At 44.6% G+C, this 25,980-nt stretch overlaps 2 protein-coding genes across 10 annotated transcripts in view; both read right to left on the bottom strand.

Moving 5' to 3' along the window:
• Nucleotides 1–18,591, bottom strand: part of trim37 (tripartite motif containing 37) — a 33,029-nt gene extending 14,438 nt beyond the window's left edge. The window contains exons 1-12 of one of the 9 annotated variants that reach the window (XM_088615811.1): nt 18,270–18,591; nt 16,708–16,847; nt 15,122–15,223; nt 14,795–14,835; nt 14,009–14,125; nt 12,626–12,713; nt 9,637–9,759; nt 8,801–8,924; nt 8,239–8,306; nt 5,800–5,865; nt 4,639–4,763; nt 889–939 (exon numbers count right to left, since the gene is read on the bottom strand). In XM_088615811.1, coding sequence (XP_088471937.1) covers nt 889–939; nt 4,639–4,763; nt 5,800–5,865; nt 8,239–8,306; nt 8,801–8,924; nt 9,637–9,759; nt 12,626–12,713; nt 14,009–14,125; nt 14,795–14,835; nt 15,122–15,223; nt 16,708–16,782 — 980 coding nt within the window. In that variant the 5' untranslated portion in view covers nt 16,783–16,847; nt 18,270–18,591. The other 8 variants (XM_088615803.1, XM_088615806.1, XM_088615805.1 and 5 more) reach the window with 8 other exon arrangements.
• A 2,128-nt stretch (nt 18,592–20,719) lies between these two features.
• Nucleotides 20,720–24,408, bottom strand: LOC148643697 (high affinity immunoglobulin gamma Fc receptor I-like). Its single transcript, XM_088615833.1, has 6 exons — nt 23,910–24,408; nt 23,506–23,541; nt 22,659–22,946; nt 22,008–22,274; nt 21,596–21,883; nt 20,720–21,259 (listed from the first exon to the last, which is right to left on the bottom strand). Exons 1-6 carry the CDS (start codon nt 23,932–23,934, stop codon nt 21,075–21,077), a joined length of 1,089 nt encoding a protein of 362 aa, XP_088471959.1. The 5' UTR covers nt 23,935–24,408; the 3' UTR covers nt 20,720–21,074.
• Nucleotides 24,409–25,980: the final 1,572 nt, after the last annotated feature.

The following is a 25,980-nucleotide window of genomic DNA, read 5'->3' as shown; positions in this document are numbered from 1 at the left end:
ATTCATTAGCTAATAAGTCCCTTGTTTGCCACTCTGCTTAATTGCATATGTTTCCCATGTGCCAGTTTAACCACAGCTCACATTCCCAAAAGGATATTTCAGTCCTCTCTACTCCCACAGCTGATAGACTGCAGGGCTCTGACGCCGACATCACTGTCTACCCTGTTCCTTATAATACATTTAAAGGGAGATAAAGGAAAATTTAACACCTTGGTACTATTATGTTAAATAAGGCCATTGTCAATGTGTAATGATTTATCATAAGGTAAACAAACCAGGAATTTATAATGCACCCCAATTCAATAACAGTGACATGGGTGCCACCATCCTATAATCACCATTTATATACAAAAACTCAAAAATGAAGTGGGCCCAGTAATGACATTAGTTCAGTCTTCCCAAGCCATGCGGCTGCTGCCCATATTGCTTGTCCAACCACATTTCCACAACGGCTTATAAGACAATCCTTTGTGATCTGACCATGAAGAGCTTCTATCAACACACAGCATATTGGCTCCCAGCCATCAATGGACTGTGCTGTATACTGTGTATTTCTGTTACAATAGCATCGAAGTTGCATCCATAGGGACGTGATACTCCTACCTCCTAAGCTCTCCAATTTTAAGAACAGCTGAACCAACACTTACATTAGGAAGGCAATGTTTTAATGCAATGATTTGAACAGGCAGGACTAAAACACTGAAAGAAATCCATATGTATACCTAATAGCTGATTAATGTGGGTCAAGGCTTAGCCTCTCTTTTTCCCGTTAACAAAATAATTTATTCTGCTCGGCTCCTATACTGGCAACTGCGTAGTCTACAAGCCTGCTTTCTCAGAAGCGCTAAAAACAGGAATGAAACATGCCACCTCCAAAAAAAAACTCACCTAAAGTTTGCCAGAACAAAAGTGCTAGAATCATACGCAGGAACCAGCTCACTGAAAAGAAAAAGAAAAAGAAATTGCAAATAAAACCCATATCCATATGCTTAAGGCATTTGTCATCACTAACATTCTGCAGAAGCTGCAAATTAGTAATAAAAGCACCTGCTCTCCAGGATTGCTTTTATGTTACAGCACAAAGACAAGCTTTCCAACCCTGCGATTGTCTCACAGCACAAGATTTTATATTTCACAGCTGAGCCATTTATCCTGCCTTTCAGGTCATCAACATCTTTCCCTGATTTATTCAAACCGTCTCAAATATCCCCTCCCTCCTCCCACAGTGCTTATGTCCAGCAATAATTTGCGATTTTGGTACAGGCAATTTCCAAAAGAAATCCCTTAACCTAAAAGGGAAACAATAGCAAGCTGTCTATTACCTGCAAAAAAAGAAGAGCATAAGTTTTTACAACCAGAAAAGGTCAAAGATTTATTCTGATGCAAACACATTTGCGTAGAAGGAACAAGGAAACCGTTTAGTTAAATTCTAGTCCAAACTCAAAAAATGTATCCACTAAAAAAAGTGGACACTTGGCTCCAGTATCCTAGGACCCTCGTGAGAATTAAATGCTCTTTAACTCAGACAGCAAAAGACTTGGAGCACAGAATGAGCCCCTATATGCTGTACGTTCAGTTAGTTTTTTCTTTCACTGTATATATTACCTTTAACTTGCATTACAACTCAACTGATGGATTCCCGAAAACTTGAATTTAAAATTCTATTTGTTTAAATTTATCATTAGAATTCACGTTAAACAGTTGATTATGCACCAGAAATTTCGATCAAGAAATTCCAGGAATGAAAATGGATGAAGCCTTTCCCACTCATATTAATAATACATCAGTCTTATTTATGGAAGCAGTTCTAAAGGAGTGAGTTTATAACAAAAGCAACTGTCAACAAGGAGCGAAAATAAGAATTTTGGAATCGACCTTCTCATTTTTCCCCCCAATTAACGTTTAACATGTGGGAGCTTAGACATGCTGTAAACATACAGGTTCAACAGATAAAGACAATATAACAAAGCACAGCAACAGCACTGTCAGGTAGGTTAGCCTCAAGCACTAAAATATAACTAAAATTATATGTGGTTAGATACGTATTTCCATGTCTTATACAGATCCCTCAGATTGTTCTGTTTTTTTATAGTGTCTATAGAAAGTCTACACACCTAACCTCTAGAAATCAAGGCACATTTAACCAGAACTAATTTTATTTACACATTGTAATACACAACCTCCAAGTGAAAAATGAACAAAACGTTCTGTTAGGAGAAAAGGGCAAACCTTGGCAAATGTAGGTGAGCTATGGATGGTACAGAATCATTGGTGTAATTCAACCAAACGGCACTCTGACCACATTCGAGCTCAGGGGTGTGTTCACTTATTCAAACCACTGTTCAAGGTTCTCATTTTAATTACCTTTGAGAATGTTTCAGCACTTCTTTTTAGTTGGAGGTTGTGCATTACACTGTAAATAAAAGGTAAAATAAATTTCATCTGTTTTGATTTGAGGCAACAAAATGTGAGTATGTTGACTTTCTAAATATACTGTATACTGTATTTTTAAAAATACACTATGTCCAAGTCTATATCTGCTTAGCATAGACTTATCCATCTTAACTTTTAGCTTAATGACTTATCTGTCATTAACATTAGTTTCCCAAACATCTGACTGCCTGCCATACTGTAATGAAATATAATGGGCTGAATCAATTGTCTTAACAAAGGCATGAAGAAGCTGGAGTAGCGGGCATTTGTATACCACTTAATTAACTCCCAAAAAATTCACACTGAATCAATGCTACGGGCAGTGGACGTGGATATCTAGATTTTTTCTGTGATTTTTACATGGGTAAAAGTAGCTCACAAGATGAAGAACCTATGAAGCCGACATGCATGATTAACCTCTGTGAGGTTGCACATTTTGCAAACTAGCTGCCTGGCTACAATCTGTAGACCAGGGTGCCAGCCTGGCTTCGAGCCAGAGCTGGTGTTTCCTCTCTCTGAAATGCATTCCTTCCAGATGACAGTGGAACGATAGTAGCAGGTTTTCTACTGTTCTAATTATTCCCTGTCTAGCTCATTATGGGCTGATTGTCTCTCTGTTCCTGTCACTGTTGGTGGGGCTTCTCTAGCTACAAATTAAAAGCTTAGTCATTTGCATCACACTGATGTTTCTTTTTAATATGTTGCTGCACTAAAAAAAAATCCAATTTTAGTAATGTGTTGCTATACGATTAACAGGCAAACTGACCTACACGTTGTGAACTTCAACAAAGGTTTTTAACTCCAGACGCTTAACTGCCACCTTTGGTAAAGTCTACAAAGATGTACAAAACTTCTAATTTTAAATTACAAATTAAAATGAATAAAAAGCACATATTCAATTTATGAAAAACATATCACTGCTTTTGAAAACAACTCATTATTGATAAATGAGATGCACAAATTAACAAACGATCCAAATATGAACTAAGTCATTCTGAGAAAGCAAAAGTCAACAATTCATTTACTGAAATTCACCTTCCTCTGAAGGTGACCTGTGGTAGACAGGCCATGCTGGGAGGCAGTGTCGTAACAGGTTTGTCAACCTTATAAAACCCCACCTCCAGAGAAAAGGCAGGGACTTGAAAAAAAACTATACAAAGTACTGCTGGTTTGTCTTTTTCTCTGACATATAAAAATGACTAAATCTGTAGGGGTGGAGATAATTCTGTTGTGTGAAGACTAGATTTCCCAAAGCAAGCAGTTCACAGGCACTATTTGGAAAGCTGCATCTGTAAAGCAATCTGCAGACTCTCTGGGAGAATTGAACCACCCACACAATACAATTACCTCCACCTGCTTCTCTTTAATCAACACAGTCACTAGGTCATTGCACAAGACACCAGAAAACTGGCTGTCAGATCTTCACTTCAATGATTTAAAGAGCTGTGAAAAAATACTCAGCATTACAGATTTACCACTGGCATAAGAGACACAAAGCCGTCGAGCTCCAGCAACAACAGGGTTTTATACTCCCTCTTGAGTAAAAGGGACAAATTAAGAGCAGCTTCATATTATAGCAAATCTTTTCTAATACCTGGCAATAGGCTAGAGTCTATCTTCAGTGTTGTGAACAAAATGTGAATTAATTTACCCTGCGGCACTTGAAAAGCTCAGAAAGCTCTTCTCCACTTGTCACCTGAGAATCCCCAACAGGGGTGTAGGAGGCTGTTGCTGGGGTCAGTGCTGTCTGAACCCCGGACTGTGTGAACGCTGACCTCCAGGCCACATCATGCAACACGGACACAACACATCACCAGATTTGGTGGGCACGTTTCAGTGGTCCGTCACTGCTCTTGGCTTGCAGAACCCCTCCGGGATCCTACGACGTGTTAGGAAGTCATCTCATTAATGGACTGCAGCCAGGATTTGACTAGCAGCTAGACCAGGGCAGGACTGGGATTAGTCTCCAGGATTTCAGGAAGAGTGAGCCTGTCTTGCCAAGTGCCTGCAAGCCGGCAGCGACAAAACACTTGGCAACTCCTGTTCAGGTGGGTTAAAAATATTTAAAAAAAAAACTCAATTTAAAAGAATCTTGCATGAAGCCTTCACTTCCACTGAAGCAAAATGGAAAAGTGAGCAAAACGATTCCCTGTTCTCCCCCCCATGATTGCCATCGGGTGCTGGCAGGGAGCGGAGCTGGTGTACCTGGTGAAGTCTGGGGGAACGGGAGTCGTGACGAAGGAGGCCATGGGCTTGCGGTGCACCTGCTGGAACATGAGCAGGATCTCGGGGCTCTTGGAGATGAGCTCACTCTTACTGCAGGAGCGCAGCTGTGGGAGAGACGACCCCGTCACACACACAAACCCTCGCAACGTTTCTCAATCCTGTCTGCAAACTGCAGCGTTATAGACAGCAGCGCACATCTTTAGGCTGAAGTATGTCTTGTGAAATGATTTTGAAAAAAAAATTAAATCCCGTTTTGCACTGCCAAATATTATGCAAGACCATAATTTTATTGGATGTGCTAATAAGTAGGTGCATCTGTCTTCAGAAGCACACAAGCTTCACTTGAGAGAAGTTAGTAGACATCACTTCTATTTTGCTGTTCTTTATTGCTCACGGACCGTGCCAACCAGTACACAAGCAAGTCTCTCTCTCAGTATCACCTTACTTAATCCTAATTCTACATATATTTATGTTAATACCTTCAAAACTGAGTTCTGAAACTACTTTGCTTCAATCACAAGGGGTTAAAACGTTAAAATTATGAGTTTGTGAAATTTGTCTTTTTAGCACAGTATTGAATCTTAATTCTAATAATTAAAAATCTTCATAACCTATCACACTTCTTTTCATTGGACTATGGTTTATTATAAAATCATGAATTTCATGCTCTTGGCCTATTTTACAAATCACAAACTTCATGCTTCTTTAAGGAAGTGAGTGTTCAGTTCCACAGTGAGTGTTAAAGCCTAACCAAACTATGACACTGTAAAGTGCACTTCTGCAAGGCGGTTTACACCCAATCCCTGGCGTTCCTCACAATTTAGGTGGTTTGAGAAGTTACTTTTAAACATACCATACAAAATAAAGTTTTTTGTAATAAGGTGCATTTAAAAAAAAACAGTCAGAAAGGCTGGGCTAGAGATTTGTAACTATAGAACATTAAACACACATCTGTATGCTTTAAGGAGGATGAACCGAAAATATATAAATCACACTTGTTTGGTTAGGCTCTGTTGTACTCTCAATAAGTGTCACCAACCTCACTGACATATAAAAATCCCAGCATGGGTGATTCAACTGATTCCCCCACAAGTGCAGCTGAACAGTCTGGTGCACACTCCTGTCATTTTGAACACTCACTTCACATTCTCCACCTAAACTGCGCATACAGTTCCCTCCACAAACCAAAGGACAACGCAGAATACCCTGCAAGAAAAGCAAAAACTTTAAAAGAACAGTCTCGGAGCTCTCCATTTCGCACATGCTGCATGGATGAGGTTACTTCTCAATATTACTGGACTGTGGAAATACTAAATTATAGCGTTTGTGGGCAAAGTAATGTTGGTTCTCTGAATGAAGCATTTAACACTAAATGGATCGCAGAAATAATGCTAACTGAAATCAGTTAGAAAATCACGGGCTTATGTGATTATGTCTCAAACTAGGTAAGTTTGAGCAAAACATTGACCATAGATGGGGAGATTAAAGACAAGGGAAGTATATACATTTTCAAACTTCTATAAATTTGAGTTTGCACAAGCACAGTCTAAGGTGCTCTTTAATAAAATTAATATAAATTACCAATAACAACCTCAGAGTTTAGAACCTTGTATGAATCAGAATTAACTATTGGAGAAGTTGATGTGGCTTTTAGGAAGTTAGCAAAGGGAAAGGCTCCAGTCAAAAATGGATGAACTGTAGAATTGTATGGATTTTTTGGAAGGATTTAAGAGGTTTTTCCCCATACATTTTATGGAAAGCATATCAAATACCCTGTGGACTGCAATAAAACAAGGTGCCATTACATTCATTCCTAAAAATGTTCATATGATAAATATGTATAACTGGAGGCCAATTTCTTTATTAAACAGAGAATACAATATTCTCCCAATTATTCAAACTGATTTAAAAAAGGGCTTGACGTAGGAAATTAGTGATACACCATTAGGATTTATAAAGTGAAGGAATGCTCAAAATCATATTTAATTTGTTAGATCATGAAAAATTAATTTTAAAACTTCAACAAGGCTTTTAAAAGATTGTAACTGCTTTATTTTTCAAAGCTTGGAAAATGTACAGCCAGACCCAAATTTATTACAGTATTAAATTGTTATAACTTTAACAGCTGTGCATCTCTGACTAATGTAACATCACCATGGTTTCTCAACAATCTGGGAGTTACAGAAATTGTCTCTACTATTTACACTGGCTGTAGATATATAAACAATCCTAACCAAAAATCATAATTAAACTGTTAAAATGTCATGGACACCTCTATTATTAGCCAAATGGCAGATGATATAATATTATTTCTAAAAGATAAAGATCAAGTATCATTGGCAACTGAAACTATAGAAGTATTTTAAAATGCTTTGGGTTTATCTTTAAAATTAAATAAATGTCAATTAATGTCAATTCAGCATAGTCTGTTTAAAGAAATTCAAAATATACCAATTAATTCAGAAGTCATGTATACAGGAATTAGCATAAACATGTGGAAAATGTACTTTAGCTAACAGCCTCTCTAAAACTAGGCTTCAAGCTCATTAGAAAGTGAACTCATCTGGTAGAATTCCTTTGATTAAAATGTACAGATTTATTTCTATCTCCACTGTGATCATTACAAATATAAATAAACTGTTCATACAGCAAGAAAAACAAAACATAAGAAAAAGTCAAATGTTCAAATCTTATGAAGAGGGTGGTGCCAATATGAATATATACTTTAAAGATAAAACAGTTACAAAATGTGCCCGATAGACAAACTGTTATCAATATCTCTGCTTTTCATCAAGAGAAAATGTAAGGAAATCAAAAGTACTATTCCAACTGCATTACTGGCTTGGAATGTTCCATATATTATAGTAACATTAGTCCATTACCACCAGAGGTCAAGGGAATTATAGCAAATAATATTTTAGATAAGAAATGCAATATTACAGACAGAAAAGTATAGATGAAAGTATCTTCCCTTTTACCAGGAGAAAAGAGAATTCTGAAGATACAGATGAATCTCGCTAGAGCAAGAACCAAATACATTACTCTTCCCACGTTCATTGTAAAATACTTAAATCTAAGGAAAGCTTGAGAAAAAGGTTTCACGTTGACTGTAACCTTACAAGTTTTTGCAAGTCTGATATTGACACAACCGAACATTAAATGTTCTCATGCAACAATTTTCAGTCATTGTTTGTTTTTGGTAAAATATTTGTATAATTTTAGGATATTGCTCTAGGTGTTCCAAGTTGTAAAAAAGCTTATATAACATTAAATGTTATTCTCATATTAATTTTACATATATAAATGTAGAGTGCTTTAATCTTCTGCATGCTTTAAAGAAATTCTAAGTTAACTTGGAGTCAAATTCTTTAAAAGAATGGTCTGCACAAATCATGTTACCTATAAGTTTTTTATGTGACCCCTAAGGAGCTGCCTTTGTTGTTCTGTTGATACATTTTATATTATTTCTATAGACACTGCAAAATAATATAAAAACATGTTCTTAACAGATGTATTTTCTTCTTTGTTTGATAATAAAAAGCACGTAAAGCTTTGTTTAACCCGATAATCAGCACGTACCTGATGCTCCACTTCCTGTAGTAGAGACTCTAGCAGCTCTGTCTCCTGTGTCAGAGAGGTCTTCTGTCCTGAAGAGACAAAGACCAACACCAAAGAGGTGAAGAGATCATTCACCTCACCTATTGTATGAGGTATACGTGGCAGGGCACCGATTAGTACCACAAAACCTTCTGAAAAAGCAACTGAATAAATTAGAGTAAAAATCAAATCAAAGCCTCCCAGCAATACTAGCGTGCTGTCAGAGTTTGAACACATTGTGATTAATTTATCTGGCACAAGTCAGCTTACATTTGTACCCAATAGTAAAGCTGGGCCTTTCAGCAGAGCAATCCGAGTGCCCTGAGCAAGGTTCTGACCACAGCTCCCCAGGTCTGATCCCTTGAGCTTCAGGCCCCTAGTCCAGATCCCTCACCACTCCTCCACACTGCTGCCCAGGCACAGGCTTTTTACAAGCAAAAATCAGATCAAAACAACTGAACAATCAATGATGTGACTGATGTCAGGATTAGAGGACACGGGAATGGCTCGGGAAGAGCCTGTGCTAGGGAGGCCCCGTCTGTACCCATAAGCGTGATGAGTTTGTTCTTGAGCTGATTATCCAGCCGGGCGATCATCATCTCTACAGCGTTGCGGATCTCCCTCACGCGCTCGTCCTTCGCCCCACGCACTGCCTCTACATTCCTCTCCTAGAAGCACAAGAACACCACATGGGAAGGCCGCGCGTACAAGGGGAAAGGGCCCCGCCCTGCCAGCACCTGCAGCGGATCTGTTCTCCTACATCTCTAATATTCCGTAAGCAATATTAGTTACTTAATAAATAATTGCATTATTTATAATAGGCACAGAGTTTGGTTTGATTTTGTCAGATGTGGTTCTTATGGAGGAGAATGTCTTGGAAAAACAAAAGGTATAAACAGGTTAGAAATCAGAGGAGGCTAACTGACCCTTAATAAGTCCTTACAAAACGACGCCCCCAGACTACAAGAGCTTGAAAGCCCCAGGTCTACTGCAGCAAGAGGTCTGAGTTAATTCAAGGGAGGAGAACAAATTCACTCTAAAGTTTCTCATTTGGAAATGCTAATAACAGCCATAAAACATCATTGACTGGACAATTTAAAAAAATTAACAGTGGAAATAAGGAATCCAATTAAAGATTAAAAATTAACCTGATTTCCCAGAAGATAGATGTGGGTGCTAATCAGTCTGCAAGGAACAAGGACCTATGACAAATTCAATATTAAACTAAATTTAAGTGAAGGGGTGCCATCTACTGGACAGATTGGCAATTGCTAATTGAAAGTAAAACTGTACATTTCTTTTACAGTAGAGGAACTGCTTGAAATGCATGCGGCAGTGCGGGACTCCAACACAACCCGCGGGACGTCCTCAGAAGCTCACCACTTCCTGCACCAGGCTGATCAGCTCCATGAGCCGGCGCCGCAGCTTGGCCACCTCCTCGTTCACTTTGGTCACGTGCTGCTCGTAGATCTCCGCCAGGGGCTTGAACGTGTGGCCACCGTGCTGGAAAAACCAAGCCAGACCGGGGCCGATTAGACAGAGCAGCAGCCGCTCACAACGCCAAATACCGGGCCTCCTGAACACACAAGCTGCGCCAGCTCGGCGAGCACCACTAATATCAACCAGGAGTGGCAAACCCACCCTGGAAGGCCTCAACACTAAAGGTCATATAGGCAGCCCTTAAACTGCAAAAATGTAAACACGTGGAACACAGGTTTCGATCATTTGCATCAACTTAGTGGGTTCAGTCACATCACAGTGGTCCTTAAGATCTAAAGAGAAAATAAGATTTTCATTTCAAATGCCTCCAAACTACTTAAATGAACAAAATGCCTACTTCACAGGTCAAAATGATGAAGCCCTAAGGTTTAAGGAACTGATTAATTTAGGGGATCTCCAGGGCCAGTTAGTCATTATTCACACTAGGTCCTCCTCAGAGCAGCTCTTTCCTTGGACTCTGGTTCACAACAGATTTCACGAAACACTATCCACTTCTACATCTAGTGGTTTTGCATTACAGAAAATAAAGCCAGAAACTTCAATATCTAAACCACTTTAATCAAGTACTACTTTTTCCACTGTAATCTAGGTTCTAGAACAATAAGGACAGATTCCTGGATCTCTTGAGAAGTGGACTAATGGGTGAGAAACTGGTCAAACTTAATATGAAGCTGCATTAAAGACAAACTGGATCATTCAGGTCAGCAGTTCTCAGCCTTAGGGTCACAATGACAAAAAGAAGGATCATATACAGTATATTGGTAGGCTCAGTAACTGCAAACATGCTCATCATACAAGGCATTGGTTCTCAGTCATGGATTACACCTTATCTGCTGATCTTTGGGGCTGCCAGTTTTCCTGCTGGTCATGGGTCCACCAGGTAATCACCAGTGAAAACCACTGTCAGTAATGATCTGCTTGCTTGTTCACGACGTTCCTTCCTGAGCTCAGTAGGAACCAAACCAACAGACAGGTACGCCAGGAGCAAAACAGAGAATCGCTCCGAAGGTCTCAAACCAACAGTTTCATTGAATCTGTTCGGCACACATTCCTGGTAGGTAAAACCAGGCTATAGGGATCCAAACCCAGTGATGGAGAATTACTGGATGCTGACTAATGATGCAGATGACAACACACAATTCCCTGTTGGTGGAGAGGCAATGTAGAGGCACTTGCACAACAAAGCAGTTAGTCAGCAACGTTCTCTTTCAGGTAAAAGAAAAAAATGACAAGCAAATAAAGCAGATTCTACAACTATTGCAACATGGGTAGTTTCTCCTCACTCTTAAAACATTTTACACTTATTTTTAGCTATTTCTTCTAAAATAGAGAACAGCTCATGACCTGAGCTGAAAAACTATTATGACAAACACTGACAAGTTATTTTCTTTTCGATTGAAAAGCTAGCGAGGGATCGTACACTTGTGCCTGTGTTGTGTATAAAGTTTAGACAGAATAGGACGCTGACAGCAGCAGAGAAATAGCACCCTGCTTTTTGGCATGTTACTGAAGCGAAAAGACACCTTTTACCTGCTACCTTACGTGGTTAGCAAATTGAAAAAGTTGTGTTCTTAATCCGTGGGTGTAAACCAGCACTATATAAACATGAAAAAGGTGTGTGTCTAATTTTAAACTTATGTATAAAGTTCAGAAGAACAAGACACCACAAAAAATGAATACCTATTAAATTAATACCATTACGAATGTGATTAAATGTATACTTTTTGCACTTCAGTAATAATTAAGACAACAGGAACCTTATTTCTAGCAGTAAAACTTTTAAAATCATTACAGCAGCTGAGTTGGTGACATTGTAGTTTCCCGTTATTGCTGTGCAGCGAAAACGATTATCAATTGTTTCCACATGGTTGGCAGCCTGCATGCTGCTGCTCTGTTCTGGAACTGGTGCTCTCATGAGCACCTCAACAGAGAGGACCCCAGGAAATGGCTGTCCGTCAAGCTGCCAGCAGCCCAACGTGCCCATGTGACCACAGCCAAGACCAACATACGTAAATGAGCCAAATGCACTCTGGGCTCACTCTCTGGCTCTGACAGCACAGCAAACTCTCATCTTGAACCTATAACCCAGTTTAAGTGGATGTGTGTTTGTGATGAATACGTATTTGTTTGTGACGAATGTGTATTTGTTATGAATACTGAAGAGAGCTCATAGCCACAACACGCATATTCATTTTAATTTCATTTAGATATTAAAACTACAAATATCAAAGACATCAGTAAAATAAACATGTATTATAATGCAAATATTTGACTGGCAAATGCATAAGATGTTCTGGTCTGTGCAACATTTTGGGGTCACAACAATTAAAGGTGTCTAAATAGGGTGCTAATGAGAAAATAGTTGGGAAATTCTTGATCTACTTGATGCTGAAATGCACCTTGTCATTCTGAGTCACAGACACTGAAGGATACAGTGGAGGACAGTTCTGGTTTCCTAAATAAAGCATAAGTGTTTAAAAGTAACAAGTAAAGGCTTATTCCATGCTGAAAAGAGAAGAAGCAACATTTCGGGTATAAAGCCTTCTTCGGGTGTGAGGAGCAGAAACTGTGTGTTTTTCTTCTCTTTCCAGCAGGGAATAAACCTTTACTTGTTCCTTGACAGCCTACGCATGCTGACGCAGCTGCCTTCTTGAAGTACTATAAGTGCTTACAGCAGAAATGGTAAATTTTAGACCTAGAGAGTTATAAACCTTCAGGTTTTACAGACTGTCTATGAATTAAGACAGTCAGCCAAATAACTGTGGTAACAGCTTAGTGTTTTGATAAAACACACCCCAACCTGACAGCCCCTCAACCAGCAAGGTCAGCTACCCCTTGCTTACAGCATGACAGCACATCAGAAACTTACCATCCCACCCCACAGAGCACACTGGTGGCAGATGCACTTCTTGCAGGTCCAGCAAAAGACACTGAGCTTCTCGTGGTGATTCTCACACCTGCAGCACACATTGCGTTCGGGAAACCAGCAGGAGCCACAGATCGCAGTGCAGGCGGGGGAAATAAAAACATGGTGTCTGAGCCTGGTTCATGTGCAAACGTGCATCTGTTACTGAACCTGGTTTTCACTAGAGACAACACTGCTCTTTACGGTTGAGAAAACTTGTGAAATACCACCAAAGTTAAATGGCCTGAAAGGGAAAGCCAAAAGTAATTAATAAATAATTTTCCCCTTTTCTATTATTTCTAACATTTGAATGTTAAGATAAATTCAAGGTAATGCATGTTCCTGGACTGAGAACTGGTTAGAAATATAGATAGAAACGTGCAGTAAAAACGCTGAAATTGGGGTAATTAGAGAAATGCCCCAGGGATCTGTATTGGGACTATTGGTCTAATTTATATCAATGGTCTAGATTTTGGTATAGTTAGCAAAGTAATCAGGATTATATAGCCCACCAAAATATGAGCAACTGCAGGAAATGAAGAGCAGCAAAATAAATTCAAAATGACTTAAATAAAACTCCAAAACACCTGGTAGGTGCCATTTAAATAAGAAAACTTCAGTGTGTTACATGCAGGTGACAGGATCTAATTTTTAATGTAGTGAGGAAAAACGAGTTTAAAGAAGCTACATATCAAAAAAGACTTAGGTGTTTAAGATATTTGTGTTTTCTAGACAATGTGTGGTAAGCTATAAGAAAGCATACCATTTGGACATACTGCATATTTAATGGTGGAGAACATATCAAGAATTTATATAAATTTTATATTTTTTTATATCATGCGATGTTGTATAAGAATTGCACAATGTCCTACTAAGATCTTAATAGATCTTGTGTACAAATATGGTCACCATGTTACATATAAGATAGGATGGATTCCAGAACAACAATAATTGGAAAACGAGTCTCCTCCTTGCAATACATTCCTGGGCTCATAGGAATGTTAATCCATGCATTTCTTCAACATCATCAATGAAACAACTCACGGGAGATAGGTGGAAACTACTGGGAAATGCATTTAAAACGGAGAACAGGAGGCAAACTGTTTACACAAAGGCTTGCCGGAGTGTGGAATATAATACCCAGCCATTCTGTCGAAGGCTGCTACCTTGGCATTATACAAGAAGCCTTTGGATAAGACCCTTGGCAGAATACACTACTAGCAACAAAACAAGTTAGTTGTGCTGGATGGACTCCCCTATATGCACCCTTTCGTACGTTCTTAAGAAAGCAAGACTGCTGAAGCAGCACTGCTATACGAGGGTCCAGCGAGAGGCGACGGGGCTCACTTGTCTTTGTCATTCTCCTCGTGCTTGGAGAGGTTGCAGAGCTGCAGGGTGTCGAGCTGCTGGGTCACCTCCTCGGCCCAGCGGCAGTTCACCAGCTCCCGCAGCTGCAGCGGCGCCCTGCACACACGCACACACGGGGTCCGGGGGTCAGGCAGCACAGTGAACAACACGGCAGAACTGGAGGAACTGGTCTGCACCGATCAAGGGCACTGGTGAAGTGCCGTGTCACATCAGAATGAACATTCCTGAACTGCTATATGGCAGCTTTCACCACAACTTCCATGTGCCTGTGACATATATTCCAGGCCTTTGCATATACCAAATGATGCACAAGGCCAGTCCCAGATACTGTGGTGTTTATGCTTGCTCAGTATTGATTTTCACATACAAGGCGCAGTGCTTTAAAAACTATCTGCATTCAACTTTATTATGAGTGCTTTATTTTAATCTTTTTTTTTTACTATAGAAACACTGCAAATTGCTGCTGACCTTACAAGTGACAAAGCACAGATTCTTGGCCTTGAGTCATTTCTTCTAATGGAATTTGGTGTTTATCACACAGATGTTTCATTAAGTTTAATGAACCATCAAAACTTAAGCCTGGCTTCAAATTTGTCTCTTCATTGAACTGCAATTTATTCAACAAATCACAGTGCTGATTAAGACTCTAGAATCTCTATTCCAAGGCACTCAAACTCGGGATCATAAACGCTAAAAAATGACAAGACTAAACATTGCATTTCAGTCTGATGCCCAGTAAAAAGGACCACACTGTTGAATTCTTACCGGCAATGAGGGCACTGGGCTCTCTGCTCTGTCAGCCAGCGCTGGGAAATGGGTGAAGGAAATAAAATGGAATAAGGTTAGCACCACTGACACAAAAAGGAACTACAAATCTCTTTATGCATATGAATTAAGCATTAAATTATGTAAAAACGTATAAACCCACTAGTATTCAGCAACCTCAAAAGTGCATTAAACAAACGTGGTTTCTGGGATCTTACCATTAAGATATGTCCTGCTCCTAATCTTTGTCACCTAAAGACTAACAGTACATGTATGGAGCTCCTGATGGATTGCAGGAGGAGGTGCACATCGGACAGCAGCACTTACTCGAATGCAGCTGAAGCAGCAGAGCTTGGAGCAGTGCGGACAAAGCCGCGCGTCCCGCAGTTTCTCCATGCAGATGAAGCAGCGAAACACTTCCGCAATACTCTGGGAACAAAAGGAAACCGTCAGACCACCTGGACATCAAGCAGCTACAGAACCTCTCTATTTTGTAATTGCTACATATTGCCTTAATGAACAATCAATCCGCTATATTGACCTCTATGAAGTAGATTTCCCTGCAATTTCCCTCACGGGATCAATAAAGTATCTATCTATTTAGAATTATTAGTAATAAAAAACTGCTACTAAATGCATTTATTTGTGGGAGCGTGCCATGCTGCTGAATGACTATGCTTTTTCTTCTTTTCCACACTTCCAGGAGGGCTCCACCAGACAGGCAGCACCTAGGAGGACAGATCGAGCTCCATGCTCCGCTCTGCCACTAGTCTCTGTGTGAGCGCTGACACTGCAGGGTTAGTATTGGTGAGCTGGGCTCTCCCAGCACCAAGGGCCACACCTGCGACCTGCTGGGAGCCTGCAGGCTGGCAGTGATATGGGCTGGAGGCTGTCTGCTCCTCTGAGAGGCTCAAACCTCCTGCAAGGGTCTGTGGAGCCAAAGGACAGCTGGCTCAGCTGGTGGGCTCAACAGAGGAGCAAACCCATGCATCTCATTCATTCTCCCGAGGGGGTACAGGAGTCATGGCTGGAGAGTCCCGTCTTAAACACAACACACCATTCCAAATGGGGTGGATATACATTATATGAAATGCTGGGAAATTCCCTCAATCTGATATAGCCACCACCTGGAGTGCAGGCTGGGCTCCACTGTCCCAAGGTTGTTGGCGCACATTTTACATTAACATGAACCCATAGCAAAGTAAAGATAACTGGACAAGAGGTGTTAGGTTACAAATGCACATGCACAAACTTGCACATGGTTTTGAGCTTTCTGCCATGGCAATTAATCAGCATTTCCATTAGCTTTAAGAGTTGACAGTCTGAGAAGAGCAGGTCTTCTGTGTGTAGATTTCAGAGAAGCTGTGCATGCTGTCCTGGTGTTCAGACTGGGACTGCAGCAGAGCTCTTCTGATAACAGCAAATCCAACTTTAAAATGAACAACACTATCTAACCAAGGTAAAATACTAACAAAAGGATTCTTATCATCATCTGCAAAAGGGAATGACTGACACTTAAAACAAACCCTGGCGGTACTTGTTAAGACCTTCAAATAACTCATACTAGCTCAGCAAATGAAATCAATTCTCATTAAGGTCAGACCCCAATCCAGTTAAAGAGCTGGCTGAGCTCACTGTATTCAGAAGAGTGAAACGCTAGTTTGAAATAAAGCTGTCATGGGACTGGGCAGGTTTAAAAATCACAGAACCACCAGGCTGCATACAATCAGAAAGGGGAGTGTGGGGAGTCCATCACCTGCTTCTTCAATAACCAAGATATCCACCTAATAAGTCTACTGCAGACATGCCCTGGGGTTTGTACCTGCACCCAAACTCAGTTTAGGTTCAAACTCAGGTTAAAAGAAAATGAGAAACCCTTAAGGTAAAGGCAAGAGCTCTTCATTTTAACTCACAAAGCAGGTAGACCCAGGACTTCCTGCTACACGGACGCCCATGTTCTGACCCACCTCGACACTTTGCTCGTCCATTTCAGACGGTTTTCAACCTGCTTGGTATCCTCAGGTGGAAAACAAAAAGCCGCTCAACCCAACACCTGTGAAAAGAGCATTACTGAATAAGACTTAGAAGTCTGCCTTTAACAAACTTTAAGACAAAATAGGCTCTTTAAACTTTTTCACGTCCAAGCACTGGCATGCTATCCAAGCCACCATCCAAACCTCATATTGCAAAGGATTTTAAATTAGAATGAACACAAGCTATTTGATCCTTTAAACCACATTCTGAGTGTACAGTATATCTAGAAGAGTAAATACGTGACGGAAAACATTTTCAAGCTTAGTGCACTTACAAGATACACAGTGTCAGAGAGAAACAGTGAAAATGGCATCGCCTTCTGCACTTCTTTAGGGCCTTACCATAATACCTCTAGAGATTAATACCTCTGGGATACTGACAGTATACCAACCTGTTCACATTATATAATGTTTTTCCTGTCTCTAAATTATTTAGTCTCTTTTCAAAATGGTATAGTCCTTCCATGTGACTGCTTTAAAAGGCAGAGATTCTCCAGCTCCTCGATTCGCCCCTATTTTTATTTATGAGGGTTGCTTGTTGGCTCTGAGGGTTGTAATCACTCGAAAGCGCTATCGCTACAAACTGTGGTCAGAGCCCTCCGAAAGCCCAGACGTCCATTCTTCTGGGAAATGGGCAGGAGCTCAAACACCTGCCGCCAGATTTCTGGGGGTCTGCAGGGTTTCAGACGAGATTTAGCACGTAAAGCGCATTCGGACTCAGGCACAAGGCTATTTGTAAACGACAATGCGGGCAGGTCTCAGGCACCACTGAGACTGCAACCTGCCAGCTCTGCGTTAGATCACACTCATCCCTCCACAAAAATGTATTTTACCCACGGCAGCCTGAAAACGTGGCTTCAAAACACGAAGCGTGCGGATGCCTTTCGCCATTTTGGGGATTCTAATTGTGGGGGGGTAAATCGGGAAATATCTAACCTGAGCGGCTTGTGTTTGGCAAAGCATGAAACAGGCTTAGCAATCCTTCTCCACGCCTATGCAGAGACCCAAAATGAAGAAGAGAGGGCCGTCTCCGAGCGGCCCTGAACGCTGCAGGTATGGAGTCTCGCAGGGGGTCTGTCCTGAGGTGCATCCCAGGCAGCTCCCAGACACAGCGCTCCTCCGAAACCTGCTGCGTCTGGCTTTAGCTATCCAGCAAATTACAGCCCGCCTGCCCTTCAGGGGAGACCTGCTCTCTGCAAGTTGTGCCTAACTCGTTGCTACTGAAGAAAGGACCCAAAACAAACTTCATTGAGATGTTAAACGAAGCGCAGCCCCCTCCCCTCCCGGGGGTGCCGAGAGGCTGGGCACTCGCTGGAGGACTGGCGGTGGGTTGGACGCGGGCAGGGGTGTTGGAAAACCCGGACCCCCACACTGCCCAGGACGCTGGCCGGGTCCAGAGGCGGGCTGGGCAGCATGCAGGGAGCCGGGAGAGCGGTACTTACGTCGCCGGGGCTCGGAGGTGCCCAGCCGGGCGGTCAGCCGCGGCTCTGCAGAGGTGAGGGCGGAGCGCTGAGCACCCACCCCGCCGCCTGTCTCTCACACACACACACAACGGGCTGGTGGGAAAATAACAACGCCTAAGCGCTCGTTTTGCCGTTATTTCCTATCTTTTAAACGTTAGCTCCTGCACCCCACCTCCATTCTCCTTCCCCCTCGCCAGTCACAGCTACTGGTCACCATTGGAGACCGTTTCGCCCCCCCCACCTCTCTCTCGCGAGGCCGCCGGAAGCCGCTGAAATCCTCGCTCGCCAATGGCAGAGAGAAGAGGGGGCGGGATCTCGCGTCGCAGAAGGGCCGCGTCGCTTTTCCCCTCCCCCTGAACTCGGGGGACACGCCCCCTGGTCTGGTGGGCGTGAAGGGGGGTGTGGCTTTCGTGACACATCTCCGCTGCGATTGGTCAGGTGCCGAGAGGCTTTCAGAGTGGAGCGCAAGCCAGTCACCGACGCCTTGGTACTTTTTCAATCTGTATCCAATCACAGCGGCTTCCGCTGAAGCCACACCCCCGCGGCCTGCCCAGACAGTAATGAGGAGGCTCTCCTCAGGAATTGGGGTAGGGAAAAGAAAGACGTCAGACAGCCAAAGGGATTAGAGGCGCTTCCGTTAGCAGGAGAGGCGGGTTCGAAGCGTCCTCAAATCTTGCGCGTCACCCCAGCTGCACAGGTGGGGGTCCTGGGGTCTCCGTGTGAGCGCGCTTCATTGCATAACCACAGACAGTGCGGAGAGAGATAAACAACATGAACGGTGCTCGCATGCGAACGTCGGTTCACCTTAAATCCCTTTAGATCGGCACAACATTGCAAAAATATCAATGTCTTTATCATTTAATCTTACATGCCAACACGTGAAATTGAAGACAAGCTACGTATATTATTATAGCTGCGCCTAACTGAAGGAAGTATGCAGCAAACTGAAACGCAGTTCCATAATGGAAAATTATAGGCACCCTTAATCTTCAATATATTAATAAAATTACTAGGTGTATTCATTAAATACAGCTGAGACATATATGAGTGTCATAATTGCAATAGTTAGCAAAGCTGTCTCACAGGTCTTGGGTCTTGGCTTTGATTTGTGACCTGGTGCGCCTTCCGTGTGGAGTTTGCATGTTCTCCTGGGTTTCCTCCCGGGTACAACAGCAGGCGGATTCTCCCTGTGTGTGTCCTGGGGATGTCCAGCCTCGAGCCTGGTGCCTGCTGGGCTCAACGTTAAGCGTTCCTTGCGAAGGGGTTAATCTAAGACAGCGGGGGTGAGATGCTCCAGGCTCGGCTCTGCCGTGACGCCCCCGCGGAGGAGCCTCGCTCTGCAACGCAGGAGGTCTCCCCTGCTCTCCAGGGGGAAGTGACCCACATGCTAAATGCGGGATGCCCGGGGGGGGGCGCGCAGCCGGATCGTCCTCTCTGGCTGCGGGGAGCCTTGATCAACGAGCCGGTTCTGACGTCTCAGGTGACCGCGGGCTAATTGAAGCGTTTCGTGAGGTGAGCTCCATCGGGACCTCGGCTCTCACTCGCAGGGAGGATCCCTGTAGGCTTTCTTGGGAATGACAACTGGAATCCACCCTCCGTGCTCAACCCAATAATCACTGCTCTGCTCGCAGCTCAGTCTCTGCTCTTGGCCCTGGACTTGTCATTACTGTTTTAAAACCCACGTTTGATCAACAGCCCTCCCGCCAATAAACGCTTCTGTTGGGATACAAAAGTAACAACACCGAAAGCATATATCATATCGTATCATATCAAGCATAAAGCAAATCGGGCGGAGCAGTGGCTCTGTGACTACTCCGTTGGGCCCCGGAGCAAGGCCCTTAACCCTAACTGCTCCAGGGGCGCCGTACAATGGCAGACCCTGCGCTTTGACCCCAAGCTTCTCTCTCCCTGTCTGTGTCTCCATGGAGAAAAGCTGGGGTATGTGAAAAGACGAATTCCTAATGCAAGAAATTGTATAGGGCTAATAAAGAAACATTATTATTATTATTACATTATTATTAACAACACATATAGTTCCCAGGGATTCATTTTGGCTCATCTTCTGATCCGGAAAACTCAATTTTCCCTCCTCTTTAGGTCAGATTTCCCTTCAGTTAGGCACAGGATATCCCCATGAACACATGGGCATGTGTTTTGGCTTCATCTAAAATATCCTCACAGTCACTATGCCTCTGAGCAAAGCCAGCAGCAGGCCTTCTATTAAACAGAGCAGGGACACGTAAACCAGCAGAGCAACAGAGAGAGCAGAAGGCCAGTGGCCTGTGCATCAGAGACACACGGAGTTCAGAGTTTCCGACACCCATCTCCAGCCCCTGACTGGCACCAGCAGAGCCAGGCTCATCCTCAGGGCTACACCACACAGTACCAAGAGCTGGACAGTTGAAGAGAAATCCAAAACAAACATTAGATTAGAATCAAAGCAAGATTTTCGTTTATTGTTGTTAATGCTGTAATTCAATTTCTTTTCCTGGTTTGCCAAACACAGAGGAATGCAGAAAGGTATTTCTATTATTTTCTAATATGCGGAAATAATAATCAAAGTCTCTGACTTACTTTAAAAGGACAGACTGGCTGGTTAACAGATCTTTCCAGGTCCACTGCCTCTAGGCCTCTATGCATTGATGTTGGTTAATTGCTTCCAATTATCTTGCAAAAAAGTATGAATCACTGAAGTTGTCTGATGTACTATGTCAGTGATTGCATATTATCACTGTGCTGGTGCTGAACTCCCTCTGCAGAGTCCCTGCTGAAATAAGGGAATCTTTACAGAGTTGTATTTCCTGGGGTCATGGCCTCCCATGCTGAGGACTCTGTGAGGTTCCAGAAGCTGGACGGCGAGGTCTCTGGCGACGGGCTCTGGCTGCTGCCGGGAGAGTTCTGGGCTTGTGTGGGGTCCGTGGGATGCTCTGGTCTGCTGGGCCCTGTGGACTCCAGCTCGGCCTCCTCGTCTGTGAATGAAGCACAGGTGAGCAGGAGGAGGCCGAGCGTGTCAGGCAGACCAGTACATTTTAATTTCTCATTCTCTCTGGAAATGAATTCATATTCCTGGGGGGCCACGCCTGGTGATTCGGCACCCAATCAGGCAGAGAAGTGACCTTACTGGGCCAGACTGCAGAACCCCAGCCCGGCCTCCAGGGTTAACACTCCTACTCTTCTGAAAAGGGCCGGGGGATAGTCAGGGCCCAGGCCTAGCTTCTCAACCGAGTGGGGGCACAGTGTCCTCGGACAGCACACTGGAGCGCCACCTCCTGGTCCACTGGTGCCGAGCTGCCCTGGGGACTCACCCTCGATCACCCGCACCAGCACCGGCTCGCTGCTCTTCCCCAGGCCCAGCCCGTCCACCGTCGCCCGGCACCAGTAGCGCCCCGAGTGGCGGGCGGCGGCGCTCCGCACCACGTGGCGGTCCTGGGACGAGGCCACGCCCAGCCGCTGGCCGCCCCTCTGGAAGCTGTAGCGCAGCCTCAGGCCCGGCCTGCGGGGGGTCAGCTGGGCCCGGCAGCGCAGCACCAGGTCCTGCCCCCGCCGGACAGGGGTCTCCGTCAGCACCTCCATCACCGGCTCGCTCAGCAGGTCTGGTCAGCAGACGGACAGGGTCAGAGAGGGCAGCGCGCGGCCGCAGCGCCGGGCAGCTGGGGCGGCATGAGAATGAGACGCTGCTCTTTTCTGGAGAGCATCTGAGATCGGCCACGCGCTCACCTCTGACGGACATGCCGACCTCGGGGGACTCCGCAGTCTTCCAGCCCCACCTCTTCCCCCAGGTGGCCCGGCACCCGTAGAGCCCCTCGTCCCGGGGCGAGAGGCTGGCCAGGTGCAGCTGGGGGCCGCTCTGCCTCGCCAGCACCCGGCCGTCCTTGTGGAAGACCACCTGCTGCAGCCTGGGGTTGCCGCGGACACGGCAGGTCAGGGTGGCTCCGGCGCCGCGGAGCAGCGGCTGTGGAGGAGTCTGCAGGATCACCCAGCCGCCTGCGGGCAGGAGGCACAAGCTCAGGGCAGGCCTGACCGCTGGGCCAGCCCCACCAGCCACCACCCTGCAGCCCTGGGACGCCAACCCCCTCTCAGCGCTTCCCGGTTCTCTAATTCATCAGCTACTGCGCCACCAGCGAGCTCCTGTGGCAGGTCTGACGCCACTGTCCTCACTCATCCCGCCATCGCGCTGTGTCACGGGGTCACCCGCGCTGGGCCTGCAGCACCACACAGCGCACGCGGCACGAGACCGGGAGACTGTGCTCACAGCTGGGGAGTCTGGGAGTCTGGGGAACAGGAGCCAGCCTCCTGGCAGGAAGTACAGCTGCCAGGATGGGTACCGAGGAGAGGAAAGGGAGGAATCGTGGCCCTGCTGGTTCTTACCGGTCACGCGGATGCTGATGGGCTCGCTCGGCAGGCTGCGCTGCGGCCAGGCCCGTGCCCGCAGGCCCTGGCAGGAGTACTGCCCACCGTGGTGAGGCAGGGTGGGCCTCAGTGTGTACCTCCCCTCCCCCACGGTGCCGAGCTGCTGCACTGGCGCCCCGTCTTTGTACCACACGAACGTCCAGCCGGAGGGCTCCCCCGGAACGCGGCACGTCAGGGTGACGGTCTCCCCGATGAAGACCTCTGGCGCCCCAGCAGACAAGTGTAGGACAGCGCTCCCGGGCCGGTCTAGAGGGAAGCAGGAAGGGGGAGTGGGCCGGGCTGGGCTGGGGGAGGCCCAGGGGAACCGGCCCATCTCTGAGAATCCAGTCCTTTACTGCAGCACCCGGCCATGTGGTGGAAGTCAATACTCTGGGTTCTTTCTAGAAGCATCTGGATGAGATCCTGGGATCAATTAACTACTCTCAGCCTGGCCCAATGGGCTGAGTGGCTCCTCTCCTGTGTTATGATGTTCAAACCAAACCCTCCAGCCTAATTCTGACTTCAGGTATGAATTTTATGGACATGCTCTAAAGTGAAGGAGCCACAGATGAGCACTGCAGGGCCCGCTGGGATGAGGCGGCCCTGTGGACATTGGCCCTTTGCAGGATGAAGGAGGTGGGAATCCCTCTCGTCCCTGCTGAGCGCCCCCTGGCGGATCTCTTTTTCATTGACATCTACATCTGTCGCTTTCCTTCTCTTACACAACGCCAAGATAACCGCCGCCGTCCAGTTGTCACACTTGATAAAATTACACGACGAAGAACTACTGATGATCTGCACTGATATCTCGAAAAAATACATTTACCTTGAAGGACCACCGATGGAGTCACTGCAGAAACCACTGGAAAAGAAAATAATAAAAAAACAATAAAGTTGATTTTTTCATCTTAAAATATTTGCAGAAATTAATCTGAACGTTTTCTTCATGTATCAGCTGGATAACCGCACACCTCCTCACCACCCACATCCACCTCACAATCCCTCCAAACTACTCTGCTGTGAAGCTGGAAACATTCCAGTGTCACTAGAGGCGATTCTTTTCAAAAAGCAAAATTGTCTTCTAGATTCTCACGGTAGGTTAGTGTTGCGGTTTCTGAGTTACAAAAACAAGCCGACTACAACAGTAACAACAGACATTAAGAGCCGAACCGAGCCGAACCCGCAGCTGCGCGCTGTGTGCGAAAGCGGGGCAGTCCGGCTCATACGCACCGAGGAGAGACAGCAGCAGGTCCATCACCGGACCGGACCGAGCTGCGCCTGGGAGACGGGTTCCACTGGGTCTGTGGGGTCTGTGGGGGCAGTGGGACCACGCTCCGATCTTCGCTCTTTCACTTTCGATTACCAGAAATCTGTTCCTGCGCTGAAAACAGGTCCCATCCTGGGCAGATCAAGCAGTTTTCTCGGAATCGAGACTCGGATGGAAACGAGCTGGGTACGCCCCCATCTCAGAGCGCGCGTCAAGAAAATACAACAGCGCAACTCCAAAACATGCGACCCGACCGCAGGTCAGCAGGTTTTATTCCCTCTTTCCCAGCAAGAAGACTAACTGCATTCCCCGCGCACGCGTGGGCAGGAGACAACAGCTTGTTTTTTCCCCCAATTATTGTGATTTTACTGTCAAGTTCTACCAATTGAACGACCGTACAGCACACAGTCCGTGGCGTCGTTCGAAAAGAAGCATCTGCCGTGTTCCCAGCCCGCTGCTCCAGTCCAGCTCACAGCAGCTACTTACTCATGGTAAAGAAGAGGATCTGAAAGTGCATCTAACGCATTTAATTAAAAACCACAAAAAAAAGCTCAAGTCTAAAAAAAGGTGCCCCCAGATGCTGATTCTTGATGGCCTAACAGCAGCTTAAGAGCACCAGGCGCCTTGCAAAACATGCCCCCATCCACACTCTTTAAAATGAATATATTTACAAATTATTGTATTGTTTTATTGTATTATATACAAATATAAAATTATATAAATCCTCAATGCTCGAATTGAAGAATTTTATGGGTAAAACTTAAAGATCAGAAAAAATGCAAAACCTGCAAAGGATAATCCATTTGTAACCTGTTGTGGCAAGACAGGGTCGCGGGGGGGCCGGAGCCTATCCCAGTAAGCAGCAGGCACAAGGCGGGCCTGAATGGGACCCCAGCCCGTCACAGGGCACACAGACACCAAGGCCAATTTTCCCACAAGCCACCTAACTTATCGCTACAGTTTGGGACTGTGGGGGAAAAAACAAAGCACCCGGAAGACACCAACACAAACACAGGGAGAACATGCAAACTCCACACAGACATGTCCAAAACTGAACCCTGGGCTCTCATGAGGTGGCAATGCTGACCACTGTGCTGCTCTACAGAGGATAATCCAATAATAAATAACTGGATTGCTTAATTATTCACCTCATTGGGTGAACATTTGGTGGAAACACCTTTGGCAGCAATTACACCTACATGTCTTTTTACCGACTTCGTACACATCTGTAATTAAAACAGGACATCATTGTTGGGGGTAAATACATTTGGAAGGCACAATATCTTTCAGGGCTCGGAGACTGAAACCCCACAGACATGCTTGGCTCCATTCTTTTGCAGAACATCATCTTAAGGAGGTGTTCTGCTGCTGGAATATCATTTGCTGGTCCAAAAACTGTGGATTAAAACATGTTAATAGACAACGCTTTCATGTCTTAGTGCACAATTGCACTTTTTTTGGAAAAACATTGGAAGTCTGAACAAAACAGGAAAAGAATTACAGAAGCTGCCCAAGGAAACACCCGAGATTTTATGTTGGAAAATCATGATAAAAAACGTGTAATGCAATTCAGACAAGCACTCTCTTGGAGAAACGTTGATTGTGCCAAATAACTGTTTTTCTGCAGAATATCAGGTGGCTGTGCAAGTCCATGTGAAACTGGGAAAAGGTAACACCTGCCTGCACAGAGAGCAGTGAACGTATTAGAAAAAGAGTAATTCTAACAAGTGACTCCCACACACTTTTATCAAGGCATAGATAACTTAATGAGGACAAAGGATAACAAAGGATAACATTCTCCACTAGAGGGCACCACTACAGTATATATCGGGAATCTGCAGTCCTGCTCCTGGAGGGCCTCAATCCAGCAGGCTCTCTATATCGTGTTTTAGGGACCAATTTATTTGTAATAATGGATTTCAAAAGACCTGTTACAACTTAACTGTGATCAGTTAATTAGGTGATTTATTAAAGGAAATTAGAGATTACTTGAATGAAAATGCAGAACACCCTCAGCCCTTAATGATAAGACCT

The sequence above is a fragment of the Lepisosteus platostomus genome, chromosome 22 (assembly GCF_059453375.1).
Source record: "Lepisosteus platostomus isolate fLepPlt1 chromosome 22, fLepPlt1.hap1, whole genome shotgun sequence".
NCBI lineage: Eukaryota > Metazoa > Chordata > Actinopteri > Semionotiformes > Lepisosteidae > Lepisosteus > Lepisosteus platostomus.
The sequence above is the reverse complement of the archived record's forward strand: the minus strand, read 5'-3'. Positions and strand labels throughout refer to the sequence as shown.